Here is a 12,368-nt window from a genome sequence, read left to right as displayed (position 1 = left end):
GGGCCCTTTCTGAGCCATTCTTCCCCTGGACTCTGGATTGGGCAGGAGGAGGCTGGTATTGGAAGTGGGGGAAGAGGAGGATGACCATGGAGAAGTCAGGAGGGTTCATAGGGGAGCGGAGGAAGTGTAGGAGGCAGGTGCGGGGTGAGCCCCCAGCAGATCACGCATGTCTAGTAGTAGTTCAGCTGCGGTGTCTTAGATAGTTGCAGCCTCTAAAAGACACTTTTTCCTCTAGTGTCTTGAGATGCAGTGTCAGTTTTCAGTTTATTATGTTTCTCCTGTAACCGCTGCGCATTGCCTCCATTCCTCCAAGCTGAATATGTGTAAAGAGGACTTTGGTCTCATGCTGGAATGAATAATCCCTTTTCCCCAGGAAAGCCAGGTAGTTTCCTGTCTTTGTCCTACAGGCATGGAAAAAGACTTAACAGCTTTTTCTTTGCTCTTAAGGTGAATATTATGTCTGTCTTAGGTACTATTTTATGTCGTGAACTGTTGACTCCTAAAGGGCACTCCGTTTTGTTGTGTTTGTGTTTGAATCATTTTTTGGTGAACGCTTGGCAGCTGAATACTTAAGGACCTTTAGACGGTGATAATCAGATGGAACAGGAGCTTTGAATGTTGAAATGGTGTAGTGAATCTTGCTGTCTTCCTTGTGGCCTCACCTGGACTCTCTCTCTCCCTACTCTCACCCTTTGTCCCTTCTGTAGCTAAACCACTTCCCAGGTTCATTCCAGATTGGGCGAAAGGACCGACTGTGGCGGAACCTGTCCCGCATGCAGAGCCGGTTTGGCAAGAAGGAGTTCAGTTTCTTCCCCCAGTCCTTCATCCTGCCCCAGGATGCCAAGCTTCTGCGCAAAGCCTGGGAGAGCAGCAGCCGCCAAAAGTGGATTGTTAAACCAGTGAGTGAATCACGGCAGGTGGCAGGCCGGGGCCTGAGAGTGGGAACAGCAGAGTGTCTGGCCAGGTAAACAGCTCCTCTCCTCTCCCCTTGACCTCTAGCCGGCATCTGCTCGAGGCATTGGCATCCAGGTCATTCACAAGTGGAGTCAGCTCCCCAAGCGAAGACCCCTTCTGGTACAGAGGTGAGCCGGTCTCCAGCTCAGATCCCGCTCCCCGTTTCCCATCTTCTCAGCCTGGAGGTTCCCTTTTCATGATGTTCTTTTGTCCTTTGTCCTCCCAGCCAAAAAACTTCCTCAGCCAGCTGTTTAAAGGTCTTTGTCCTGGAGACCGTTAGCTGGCTTTTGCCATGGCTCAGTTACCTACCAAGCCCCATCTCATCTGTCCTGTCCCTGAAGCTGGCCTTTCCCTGTGTAGGTATCTCCACAAACCCTACCTCATCAGCGGCAGCAAGTTCGACCTGCGAATCTATGTTTACGTCACCTCCTATGATCCTCTACGGATTTACCTCTTTTCAGATGGACTCGTCCGCTTTGCCAGTTGCAAGTATGTGGTAGTGGTGAGGCCTCATGCTGACAGCTTTGGGGATTTGCTTTCCCTCCAGGGAGGGAAGCCAGAGGACACCAAACAGGAAAATAACCAATATTTTGGTAGGTTTTGTTAGCAAAGGAGAAGGTAGGGTGCCTTTGGGAAAACCTAGTCTTCCTTTTCTCCTGTGTGTCTCCTGTACTTTTACATCAAACACTTCACTTCTGACACTTCTGGTCCCCAAATGTGTGGGTTTTTTTTTTTTTTTTTTCCCCCACACGAAGCAGTTCTACACAACTCCAGGTGAGTGTCCTACAATTGAACTCAATTCTGACACTGATAGCATCAGATCCCACAGGTTAAGGACTCAGTCTCAGGCTGCCCCTCTCTACACCACCTCAGATGCCAGTTGCAAGTTCAGGGTGCCGCATGTGTTTCTGACCAATTGGTATAAATCAGAGGTTCCCATGACCCCCTCCTTGGGGCTGGGGCTGAGGGGTATCAATTTGATTAATTTGCTAGAGCAGCTCACTCAACTCAGGAAAACAGTTTACTTATGTTTACTGATTTATGAAAGATGGATGTGATAAAGGGTACAGAAGAACAGCCAGATGGAAGAGATGCACAGGGCAAGGTATGTAGGAAGAGGCACGGAGCTTCTATGCCCTCTCTGGGCTGGCTGCTCTCGCAGCACCTCCAGAGGTTTACCCACCCGAAAGCTCTCTGAACCTCATATTTTGGGGACTTTTTTGGAGGCTTCATCACTTAGGCATGATTGATCATTAACTCCATTTTCAGCCCTTCTCCCTTTTTAAGAGAATGGGAGTTGAGTGGGGGGAGTTGAAACTTGCAACTGTCTCATCATGGCTTGGTCTTTCCAGTGACTGTCCCTCATCCAGAAGCCACCCAAGAGCTTACCCAGTGTCGCCTCATTAGAACAGAAGACGCTCCTATCACCCGGGAAATTATAAGAGTTTCAGGCACTCTGTGTCGGGAACTGGGGTCAAAGACCAAATCTGAGAACAAAGATGCTCCTTGTACTCTTACCACTTAAGAATTTACAAAGGTTTTAGGAGCTCTGTGTCAGGGGCTGGGGGCAGAGACCAATATGTATATTTGTTATTATAAATCACGGTTATATGTGGAAGGGGCAATAAGGAGGTCCTCTGCTTCACTGAATAGGGACGGTCTTCCTGCAGGACTGAGGTGGGATAAATTGGGAGATGAGTTTATCTGTGGTGTTTGGGAAATCTTACCAGTAGGTGTACTTCTCAGACCCTTGTGCATCTGAAAAGATCTGTCCACTTGTCCTTTGCCTCCTCAGGATGTGGGGAAATGTTTGGACCGTTATCTATCTGCCATCTCACCTCTGCCTTTCCTCTCACTTCCAGGTATTCCCCTTCCATGAAGAGCCTTGGCAACAAGTTCATGCACCTGACCAACTACAGTGTCAATAAAAAGAATGCCGAGTACCAGGCCAATGAAGATGAAACGGCCTGCCAGGGCCACAAATGGTACCCAGACAGTGTCCCCATCAAGTGGAGGTCTAGAGGAGCACAGGGTTCTGGGGTTTGGGGAGGTTTCGAGGGGGTGGTGAGTGGAGGATTAATATAAGACCCAGAGATTATATAAACACTTGGCAATTTAGAATTGGTCTGTTTGCATCCAACTCATTTCTGTCTTAATTCAAAACATCAAAAGAAGATATATGAAGAAGGTACCTTTGGGCCTCTCATTCCTTTTTCTTTCTCTTTTCTTCATTGCTCATTCATAAACTACAACCCTAAATTCTCCCTCCTCCTCTCCTGCCTTACAGGGCACTGAAGGCTTTATGGAGCTACCTGAGCCAGAAGGGAGTCAACAGTGATGCCATCTGGGAGAAGATAAAGGACGTTGTTGTCAAAACGATCATCTCGTGAGTCACACTGCTACCCTGGGTGTGGGGCCTGCCACTGAACCCCCCCTTTTCTTATGGGCCTCCACCCTGCTGTGCTCCAGACTTTTGACCATGCTGTCAAAAGTTCCATTTCTGAGGACAGGGTTTAGGAAGGAATGGATAGACTTAAATTCTGCTCTTCTACTGAACTTCATCCCCAGAAGCTGGCTCCAGATCACAAACATCTCTTGAGAGCTTCTTTTCCTGGGTTGCTTCTGTCCTCCTGTCTCCGAGCCACTCCATTGGCAGGGCAGCTCTAGGTGGAGCCTCTGGGAGGAGCTGAGCTGAGTACTTTCTCCGCCCTGTGACTAGGTCGGAACCCTATGTGACCAGCCTGCTGAAGATGTATGTGCGGCGGCCCTACAGCTGCCACGAGCTCTTCGGTTTCGACATCATGCTCGATGAGAACCTCAAGCCCTGGGTCCTGGAAGTCAACATCTCCCCAAGGTAGGTATTCTCAGGGCACTCACAGTAGAAGCCTTTCTGTGTCCTCAAGATCCTGTTTCTGCTCCAGTCTTGCTGACTTTGGGAAAACCTTTCCTTCACTAGAATATGTGTTTTCCCTTCATGGTCTGTTTACGCATTCCCTTATTCTTTGCCGTTATCTCAGGGTTCTCTGACATTGGAGACAGATTGTTAAAAGTTACTCTTTTAAACTTGATGCCTACTGCATGTTTTTCCCTAGCAAGGTCATGGGCAGGAACCACCCTGTGTGAGGTTATTCACTATCCGTGATGGTGCTCATGAGTTGGGTGTACATGGGGCTGGCACTGACTGGGACTTGGGACTGGAAACAGTTTTGGCATCTGCTTTTACCACTCTTTGCATCCTTTCCCTGAAGCCTCCACTCCAGCTCTCCACTGGACATCAGCATCAAAGGCCAGATGATCCGTGACCTTCTGAACCTGGCGGGCTTTGTTCTGCCCAGCGCAGAGGATATCGCTTCCAGCTCCAGCAGCTCCAGCAGCTCCACCACCAGGTCGGCCTCCGTGCTTGTCTGCAGCTCGGCTGGCAGCATGAGCAGCCCCATAGGGACTCTGGGAAGGGGTGGTGTCTGGGTGTTCCCTCCTGCTTGGTCTCCCTTGCTGCTCGGTCTGCCCCTGCAATCTACTCACACACCACTGCCATGTCAGTGCCCCTAAAAGTATGTTTGATTAATTGCTCCCCTGCCCAGGAATCCCCACAGAGCCTGGGGGATCAGCTTTAAATTCCTCAAGCAGGGGATTCCCTGGCAGTCTAGTGGTTAAGACTCCACGCTTTCACTGCTGAGGGCCTGGGTTCAGTCCCTGGTCGGGGAACTACAATCCCACCAGCCGCGCGGCACAGCCAAAAACAAAAACTTCCTCAAGCAGACATTCAAGGCCCCAGCCTCTTTTTCCCAGGCGCCCCTCCCTTAATTCCTCTTCCCAGCTCCTGTGCTCTGACAAACTGGATCGCTTATAGAACCTCAAGGCTGGAAGAATCCTTAAGGATCAGTTAGTCTAGTCTCCTCTCTGAAATGTTCACTGCTTCTCATTGTTCCCCTGTGGTGTCCCCTCCTCTGCTCATGGGGTTTCTTCCTCCTTCCACTCAGCAAGACCTCCCTGTTTCAACCTCACCCATCCATCAAAGCCTAGCTGAAGGCAGCATCTTCATGAAACCAGCTCAATGTGGGCTCTCTCCTCCACACCCCACAAAGCACTCAGAACCACTCTTGAGGAAAGGGAGCTCAAGTTTTTGGTAACGAAACTTGCTTTCCCCACTGTACCTTGTAGACTTATATTTGGCTCTGTGCTATAGTTATTTGTCATTTGACACATGCCATCCTGTGAGCTTCTTGGAGGCCATCTTTGTGTCTCTCTCAGCAGTAATTGTTGTAATGTGGGTGATGAAACTGAGGTGCAGGGAGGTCAGGGAATTTGTCCAGGATCACACAGCCAGTAGGGCCAAGCTGGATATTTATGATAGTAAGTGCTCACTGAATTAAGCTAAACTGAAATATATACAGTGATTGTTCCATGGTCCTCCTTTTTTTATCATTTAAATACAACTTAAAGAGGGTGCTTTGTACTCTTTTAGTTCTTACATGGTACTTCATCTTTGAGTCTCAGGCTACCGGAATGCAGTGCATTGCAGTCTGATTTACTCACGTAACGAACTTCTGTCCATCCTTCTTTGTCTTCTCTTGAGAAGGGTGTCTTCCTGGGCTGGACCCTCTCTCTACATGTCCTCAGGATGTGAAGCTGCTGACCTTACCCTTTGCCCCCTTTCCACCCTCTGCCTTAGCCTGCCCAGCTCCCCCAGGGACAGATGTCGAATGGCCCCAGAGTACTTCACTGCACAGAAGATGAAGAAAGCCTATTACCTGACCCAGAAAATTCCTGATCAGGTAGGAAATTGCCTTCACCCCAGTGCTAGTAGAAAGCTTCCCTGGTCAAACCTGTGGAGCCCCAAGGCAAGCAGTTTTTCTTCCCTCTAGGGCAGGGTTTCCTACATCCCCTGATGTGCAGGGATTTGTTGGAATGTATGTCATTCCGGAGAGAGTTGATGGCCCTTATCACATGTTCAACAACCACTCCTCTTAGCAAAGTGCTGTACCAGCCCACCCTTCTTGTAGAGCTGTAGACCCTTGGGTTTCTTTCCCTGAGGGGCACTGAGCTCCTGGAAGGCCTGACTTTCTCCGAGCAGATGAGGGAGTCAGATGGAAGTGTGGCAGACACAAGGCTGTGGCCAAATCTGGATTCTGATCTTGACTGCATCCAACAAATCGCTTAACCTCTGTGCCCCCTGTCTCCCCTCACCCCAGCCAAGAGTCTCTTCATCCCCCGAATAAGCTCAGCAGACTTGGGAATAGATGAGGCCCAGAGTGGGCCCACCAGACTGCCTCGGTGGTCCTTTGGTCCTGGAGCCTTAGGACCCCAGAGCTGTACTCCCCATCCCCCAGCTTTTTGATTCTCTGCCTCTGGCTTACACTCTTTGTCATACCCTTCTCCCCCCTGTTCCTTGGCCCACAGGACTTCTATTCATCTGTGCTGGATGTCCTGACGCCAGATGATGTTCGGATTCTGGTTGAGATGGAGGATGAGTTTTCTCGCCGTGGTCAATTTGAACGAATTTTTCCTTCTCGAATCTCTTCTCGCTATCTCCGCTTTTTTGAGCAGCCGCGATATTTCAACATTCTCACCACCCAGTGGGAACAGAAGTACCATGGCAACAAGCTCAAAGGTGATGTGTCCTCCCTGCCCACATGCCATGTTTAATGAGAGATTAAATCCCAATAGACCAAGAAGTGGGCCTCTGTGGCAAGAATAGGCCAGTTGGTTCCACCCTCTTAAGTCCCACCCTTGTTAATCTTGTCCCAGGAGTAGATCTGCTTCGGAGTTGGTGCTACAAAGGGTTCCACACAGGAGCCATCTCTGATTCTGCTCCAGTGGTGAGTAGTGCCGTTGGGGTGAAGGGGGACAGTCCTACCTCAGGCCCCTCCCTCTTCCACCTTAAGAGCGCAGCATGAGTTGGGTGTAGGTCCAGACCCTCTCACTTCTTCCCAAGGTTCTGCAGGTCTCTGTGTCTCGGGACCATTCCCTTTCAAGGGAATAATTGCCTCCAGGATTCCCGGGATGCCTTTCTTTCAAGGATCAGATGCTTTGTAGCCTCAGCTTCTTATCTGAATCAAGAGAGGACCAAGACTTCTCCCCATGTGGGCCCATTTCTGCAGGGTAGGGAAGGGAAGAGCCCTTCGATCACTCAGAGGTAGAGCTGGGAAAGAGTCCTAAGACCCAGACACTCTCCCCTGACCTCTACCTCACCCTTTGGCCTCATTGCTTCCTTTGCTTTTAGTGGACTCTCCCGACATCAATTCTGACTGTCCCAAAGGATGATGTGACGCTCAATGATTTCTCCAAATCGGAGACTGGCAAGCTGGGGTGAGTGCCGCCTGGGCGAGGGAAGAGTGTTGAGTGTGAATTCGGGGAGTTTTCCTACTCCCTCTCTTCCCAGAGTATGATGAGATCAGCGTCCTCCAGTTGGGGGTTGGTGGGAATATCAGAATATGCAGCCACAGTATCTTCTTCTGGTGGCTCTTGGTTTGCCCAGTAAGCTGAGCTGGAGCACAGACTCATCCGCAAAAGCAGCCACTTGCAGCCATACTGAAATGAATACGGTGAATGCCTGCTCTAGACTCTGAAGGTAGCAGGTCGTGGGTTAAAGTCTCAGCTACACAATGTCTCAGTCATTTCTTCCTCCCTCTGTTCCCTTCAGAAAACATGGCTCCTCCAAGGGAAGCATACCACTCTCTGGAGATGGGACCATGCCCAAGCCCACGAAGACCCAAGCTGGCCTTTCCCCTTTCCCCAGGAAACCCAGTTCCTCAAAGGACAGTGAGGACACCAGCAAAGAGCCCAGCCTCTCCACCCAGACGTTACCCTTGATCAAGTACTCTGGGCAGACTTCGAGGCTTTCTGCCTGCCCCACCTCCCAGTCAGCTGGTGACTCCCTCCTGGCTGCTGTGAGCCTGTGACGGGCCTGCCTCCACCAGCCCCTGCCCAGGCGCACCAGCCTTAGCTACCTCATGGGAACCGGCTGGCCGGCCAGCCTGAGCTCCCACCCCTCCACCTCGCCCCTCCTCAGAGTATTTTTTGAAGTGGTTGAGTTGTAGAGGGGGGTGTCTGGCGGACTGGAGGGGTGGTGGGGAGGGGAACAAGGTGAGGAAGGTTCACTGGCTGGCACCTCATATCTCAGTGGAGAAGCCAATGATGGCCACTCAGCCTTATAAAGCAGGGTTTGGTTTCTACTTTTAGAGAGCCATGTGTGGTTTGTTTTAGGCCTTGGTGCAGTGACTGAGTTATGGCTCAAGAGGAGAAAACAAACTGAACATATTCGGGCCTGAAGTCCCTTGCTCTCTATATAATTGAGGAGGTTCCTCTGAGGGTCCTTATTTCCTCAGGTCTCACCCTCCTGCCTCCCCAACCCCCTGTCCTGAGGAGTCACTTTCAGAAGCCTTCAGACCTCCTCAGTAGATAAGCAGGCAGAGGCCATGACACGCTGAACCCATTTCCCATCGTCCTAGTCTTGGGGGCATCCCCACCTCCAGACCATTTCTCCTTTCGTATACCCACCCAGCCAGTAGCCCTAGGTCTTCCTATTCTGACCTCACATCACTACTTGTTCAACCTTCTAGACTTCTCTCTCATGGATGTTACCCCTTCAGCTCTGGTCTCCCTGTGAGGTGAGAGGCTTTATGAACTTTGTGAATTTCCCATGGCTGCAGTAAAGGAGCCCAGATAATCCCACTTGCTGTTGCCTGTCTGGGTCCATATATCAAAGGACGCAATCCAAGGGGAGGGTGGAAGGAGCTGTGGTTCCCCCTTCACACTCTCTGGTGTTCGGGGTCTGGCTCACAGGTCGCTAGGGCATGCAGACTCTGGTGGCCTGGAGGGCGGGTTTCAGGAGCAGCCACCATTGTAGGATGGGCTTCCAGTCAGGCTCCTGACTAAACCTTGTACTCTGAACTGGATCTACCTCCCCAAGACTCAGTAAACAGTGAGTGTTCAATAAATGTTGACCACGTGAACTGTACGTACGGAGGTCTCACAGGACACAAACACCTAAGCCAGAAGCTCTGCCTCTCTCTCTCCTGGGCCCAGGGGGAAGCCAAGGTGAGAGGGTTTGGATCAGAAAGATGGTTTTCACTTGAACGATGCTCCTCCTTAACCTGGCACTTCCTGGTTGCTGCTCGCCCCCTCCCCAGCCCTACAATCCCTTTACTTCATTTCATTTTTCTGTCAGCAGGGCCCAACAAGAAGCCAACTGGCTCCTTGACTCAGTTACCCAGGTTTTCCCTTTGGCGCATCAGGCAGGATGCTCTGCTCACGGTCTGACCCCAGGCTTTCTCTGCCTTCATTCTTGAGCTTGGGAGAGATATCCTGCTTTGTGGCTCCAGGAGTTCTGTGGTGAGTTGGGAGGGAGCCCTGGAAAAATCACTGAGAGGCCTGACTGCGTTCAAGGCCACACAGTTGATGTGTGAAGGCCATGTTGACAGTTGTGAAGAAAGCTTGATGGCAAAGTCCTGGGTCACTTCTGTGCAGTGGTAAGGACTTCAAAGTCAGGTCCGTAGGAGAGGTCCTTGACAGTCCTGTTACATCTCTTCTGCTAGACTTGAAGCCAACTCCCTCTTGCTCTGCAAGAGTGGGTGCAGTATTCTAGTGCAAATGTCAAACCTTGTGACGAGGGCAGGAAGCAGCATTCCTAGGAAAATTAGCCACCTGCTTAAACAGTTTTGTTGTGGCTCATCCTCTGGTGCAGAGGCTTAGGTGTGGAGGCCTGACTGAGCTGTGCCACTCCCTGGGAACCAGCTTCAATACTTTGCCTTCTGAGAATCCCCAGATGGACGGCACAACCATTCCCATCCCCGTAACTGGAGAAGGGACCGCAGCATGATGGGAAGCAGGGGAGTGGGCTGTGGGGAAATTAAATGAGTGATGGAAGTAGAGTGTTCTTAGTAGCTTAAAACATGTTTATACATTTAAAGTTTTCATCACCTTTGAGGATCTGGTATGTGTGTGTGTGTGTGTTGCTGGGTTGGAGAAAGGAATGAGGCTAATGTGTCATACTTCCCTTTCAGCCTTGAAAGAAAATGAAATCTTGCTTATTAAGAATACAGCATACATACTTAACAATGCATAGCCACAGTATGAGGTATTCAGCTAAATAAGGAATTTGGGGGAAGTAATGAGATTTTTGGGAAAGTTTAAATTTGAGGGTGTAGTAGAGTAGATGTTTGTCAGAACATGTCAGTTTTTCCCTAACTTGATAACGTACCCAGTCCCTGTTTGGAGAAAGGGGAGCAAGTGCTCCTGAGTCGAGGAATGCAGTGTACAGGGGTATTTCTGAAGCACTGGAGTAAGGATTTGGGGGTGGGGGCCGGGGTGGGGAGCGGAAGGAGGGTGGCTACCATTTCTGTTTACTTGAAATTCACTCAAGCTTGATCAGACGCTAAGGAACTTAGAATGAATACTTAATGGAGAGGTGGCATGGGGATAAGAAAAGAGCGTGAACCTTGGAGTCTGACCTAGGGCTCAAATCAAAGTTCGTTTGTGTAGCCTTGGGCATGTCATCTAACTTTTTAAAGTTTTTAAATAATATGAATGTAATACCTACATTGTAAGGTTGTGAAAATTAAGTAAAACATAGTAAAAGCACTTAGAACATAGGACTTAATGCATGGTTACTCCTTTCTCCATTTGCTATCCAAGCCCTGTTCCTTGATTAGGGAAAGGCAGGCAAGAAATGTAAAACCCTTTCCACTAAGGAATGAGGCAGCTATAGAGACATTTTAGAAGTGAAGAAGGCCAGAACAGGGTTTGGCCTGGGTGATAGCTCATCACCCTTACCTTCACTGTATCACCATTATTCATTCTACTGTTTCACACTTTGTTGGGGATTTATTTCTTTAGTTAAATATTTCACAGACAGAATGCAAATTAAAAGTATGTGAATTGGGCTTACTCAGTCCTATTCAGAGAGAAGCTTTGATAAGAAAGGGAGCGTAAGGGAGAAGTGGATGCCTGGGGGCTGGAGAGGGGAGGAGCAGGGCACAGAAAATAGAGACCTTGAACTGGAGCCAAAGAACATGCGCCAACGTAACAGCTGTGCCGAGGGGACGCTTGTCGTTACAGGCACATTCTTACGATTTGAGGCTATTTAGTTGAGGGTGATTGTGCCTCCTGTGACCCTATTGAAAGGACACACCTTATTGCCCTCTGGGACCATCCAACAGTGGGCCAGTGCAGGAGGTTGATAATCCAGGTGCACAGTCTGCTCCGCTTCCCTCCACAGCTGAATTAGTTACCCAAATAAGGTAGTCACCAAAGGCAGCCGGGGGACCTCCTCTCCTGGCTTCCTCTGGATTTGTCCTAAGACTAAGCTCTGTTTACAGTATGGATTCCCCAACTGCTTTGACACAGTGATGGTTTTCAGAGGTGTGTAGTTGAAGGAGCTCCATTTCATGCTACTTGAGACTCTAATCCAGCCTCTCGAACAACACTCGGTCATTTAGATCTCCCTGTAGCAGTTTGCGTCCTTGTTAATGTCAGGCTCATTTGACCTGACTGTTCATCAGCTTTGGAGCATTGAGAGCTGCAAGCAGCCTTTATGTTGCTCTTGGCAGATTTCTCATAGGTGAAAGAATATGAGAAGGATCAATAGCAAGGTGGGTGTTTTCTAAAACCCATTTGTGCCTTATTATAATGGACTGAGACACATGGAATGCTACGGACTGTCATGGGGAAATCCAACACAATTTTTAAAAGATAATAATCTCAACTAGTAAAATGAAGAGACCAGAGCTTACCTTGTAGGGTAGTTATGAGGGTTAAGGGGGTGGGGGGGCAGAATATACATAAAGCACCTAGTAAAGTGCCTGATATATAATGCAGACTAAAAAAAATAAAAAACAGTTAACACCACCAAAACCATTTTCATAAAGTAACAGTAACACCGTGTAACACAGCATGTTACTATTATAATGGTACTATGATACTATTATAGTAGCATGTTGCTCTTACAAAACTGTGATAAACATGGAACGGCAAACTGGTGATTTAATAAAAGATAATTCATTTAGAAAAATTGAAGCCCTTAACATTAGTTGTCAGAGAAGTGCGGTTAAAACTATAATGAGGGCTTCCCTGGTGGCGCAGTGGTTCAGAGTCCGCCTGCCGATGCAGGGGACACGGGTTTGTGCCCCGGTCTGGGAAGATCCCATATGCCGCGGAGCGGCTGGGCCCGTGAGCCACGGCCGCTGAGCCTGCACGTCTGGAGCCTGTGCTCCCCAAAGGGAGAGGCCACAACAGTGAGAGGCCCGCGTACCGGAAAAAAAAGAAAAAACAACAAAACTATAATGATACAGGCTGAGGAGCCAACGGGGAAAAGCTACCAACTGTGGGATTATGACTGAACCTCTGAATAAGAATCCCAGCAAGACAGAACCACAGGGCAGTCATGGCTAAGCCTCCTTGGCTGGTCCCGCAGT

The 12,368-nt window shown here is 49.4% G+C and overlaps 1 protein-coding gene across 2 annotated transcripts in view; it reads left to right on the top strand.

Annotated features, from left to right (window-relative positions):
• Positions 1-8,129, top strand: part of TTLL4 (tubulin tyrosine ligase like 4) — a 37,471-nt gene extending 29,342 nt beyond the window's left edge. Inside the window, exons 8-19 of one of the 2 annotated variants that reach the window (XR_003005699.1) lie at positions 708-899; positions 1,000-1,082; positions 1,315-1,443; positions 2,817-2,939; positions 3,242-3,340; positions 3,674-3,808; positions 4,203-4,340; positions 5,627-5,729; positions 6,355-6,565; positions 6,703-6,773; positions 6,890-7,056; positions 7,178-7,249. Coding sequence is in view for 1 of the 2 variants with exons in the window: in XM_024763279.1 (XP_024619047.1) it covers positions 708-899; positions 1,000-1,082; positions 1,315-1,443; positions 2,817-2,939; positions 3,242-3,340; positions 3,674-3,808; positions 4,203-4,340; positions 5,627-5,729; positions 6,355-6,565; positions 6,703-6,773; positions 7,178-7,263; positions 7,598-7,856 (1,629 nt within the window). In the remaining variant the exon portion in view is untranslated. Of the gene's footprint in view, positions 1-707; positions 900-999; positions 1,083-1,314; positions 1,444-2,816; positions 2,940-3,241; positions 3,341-3,673; positions 3,809-4,202; positions 4,341-5,626; positions 5,730-6,354; positions 6,566-6,702; positions 6,774-6,889; positions 7,057-7,177; positions 7,264-7,597 lie in introns of those variants that run through there. The other variant, XM_024763279.1, reaches the window with a different exon arrangement.
• Positions 8,130-12,368: the final 4,239 nt, after the last annotated feature.

The sequence above is a fragment of the Neophocaena asiaeorientalis genome, unplaced genomic scaffold (assembly GCF_003031525.2).
Source record: "Neophocaena asiaeorientalis asiaeorientalis breed wild unplaced genomic scaffold, Neophocaena_asiaeorientalis_V1.1 scaffold86, whole genome shotgun sequence".
Lineage (NCBI taxonomy): Eukaryota > Metazoa > Chordata > Mammalia > Artiodactyla > Phocoenidae > Neophocaena > Neophocaena asiaeorientalis.
Note: the sequence above shows the minus strand (reverse complement) of the source record. Positions and strands in the feature narration are given on the sequence as shown.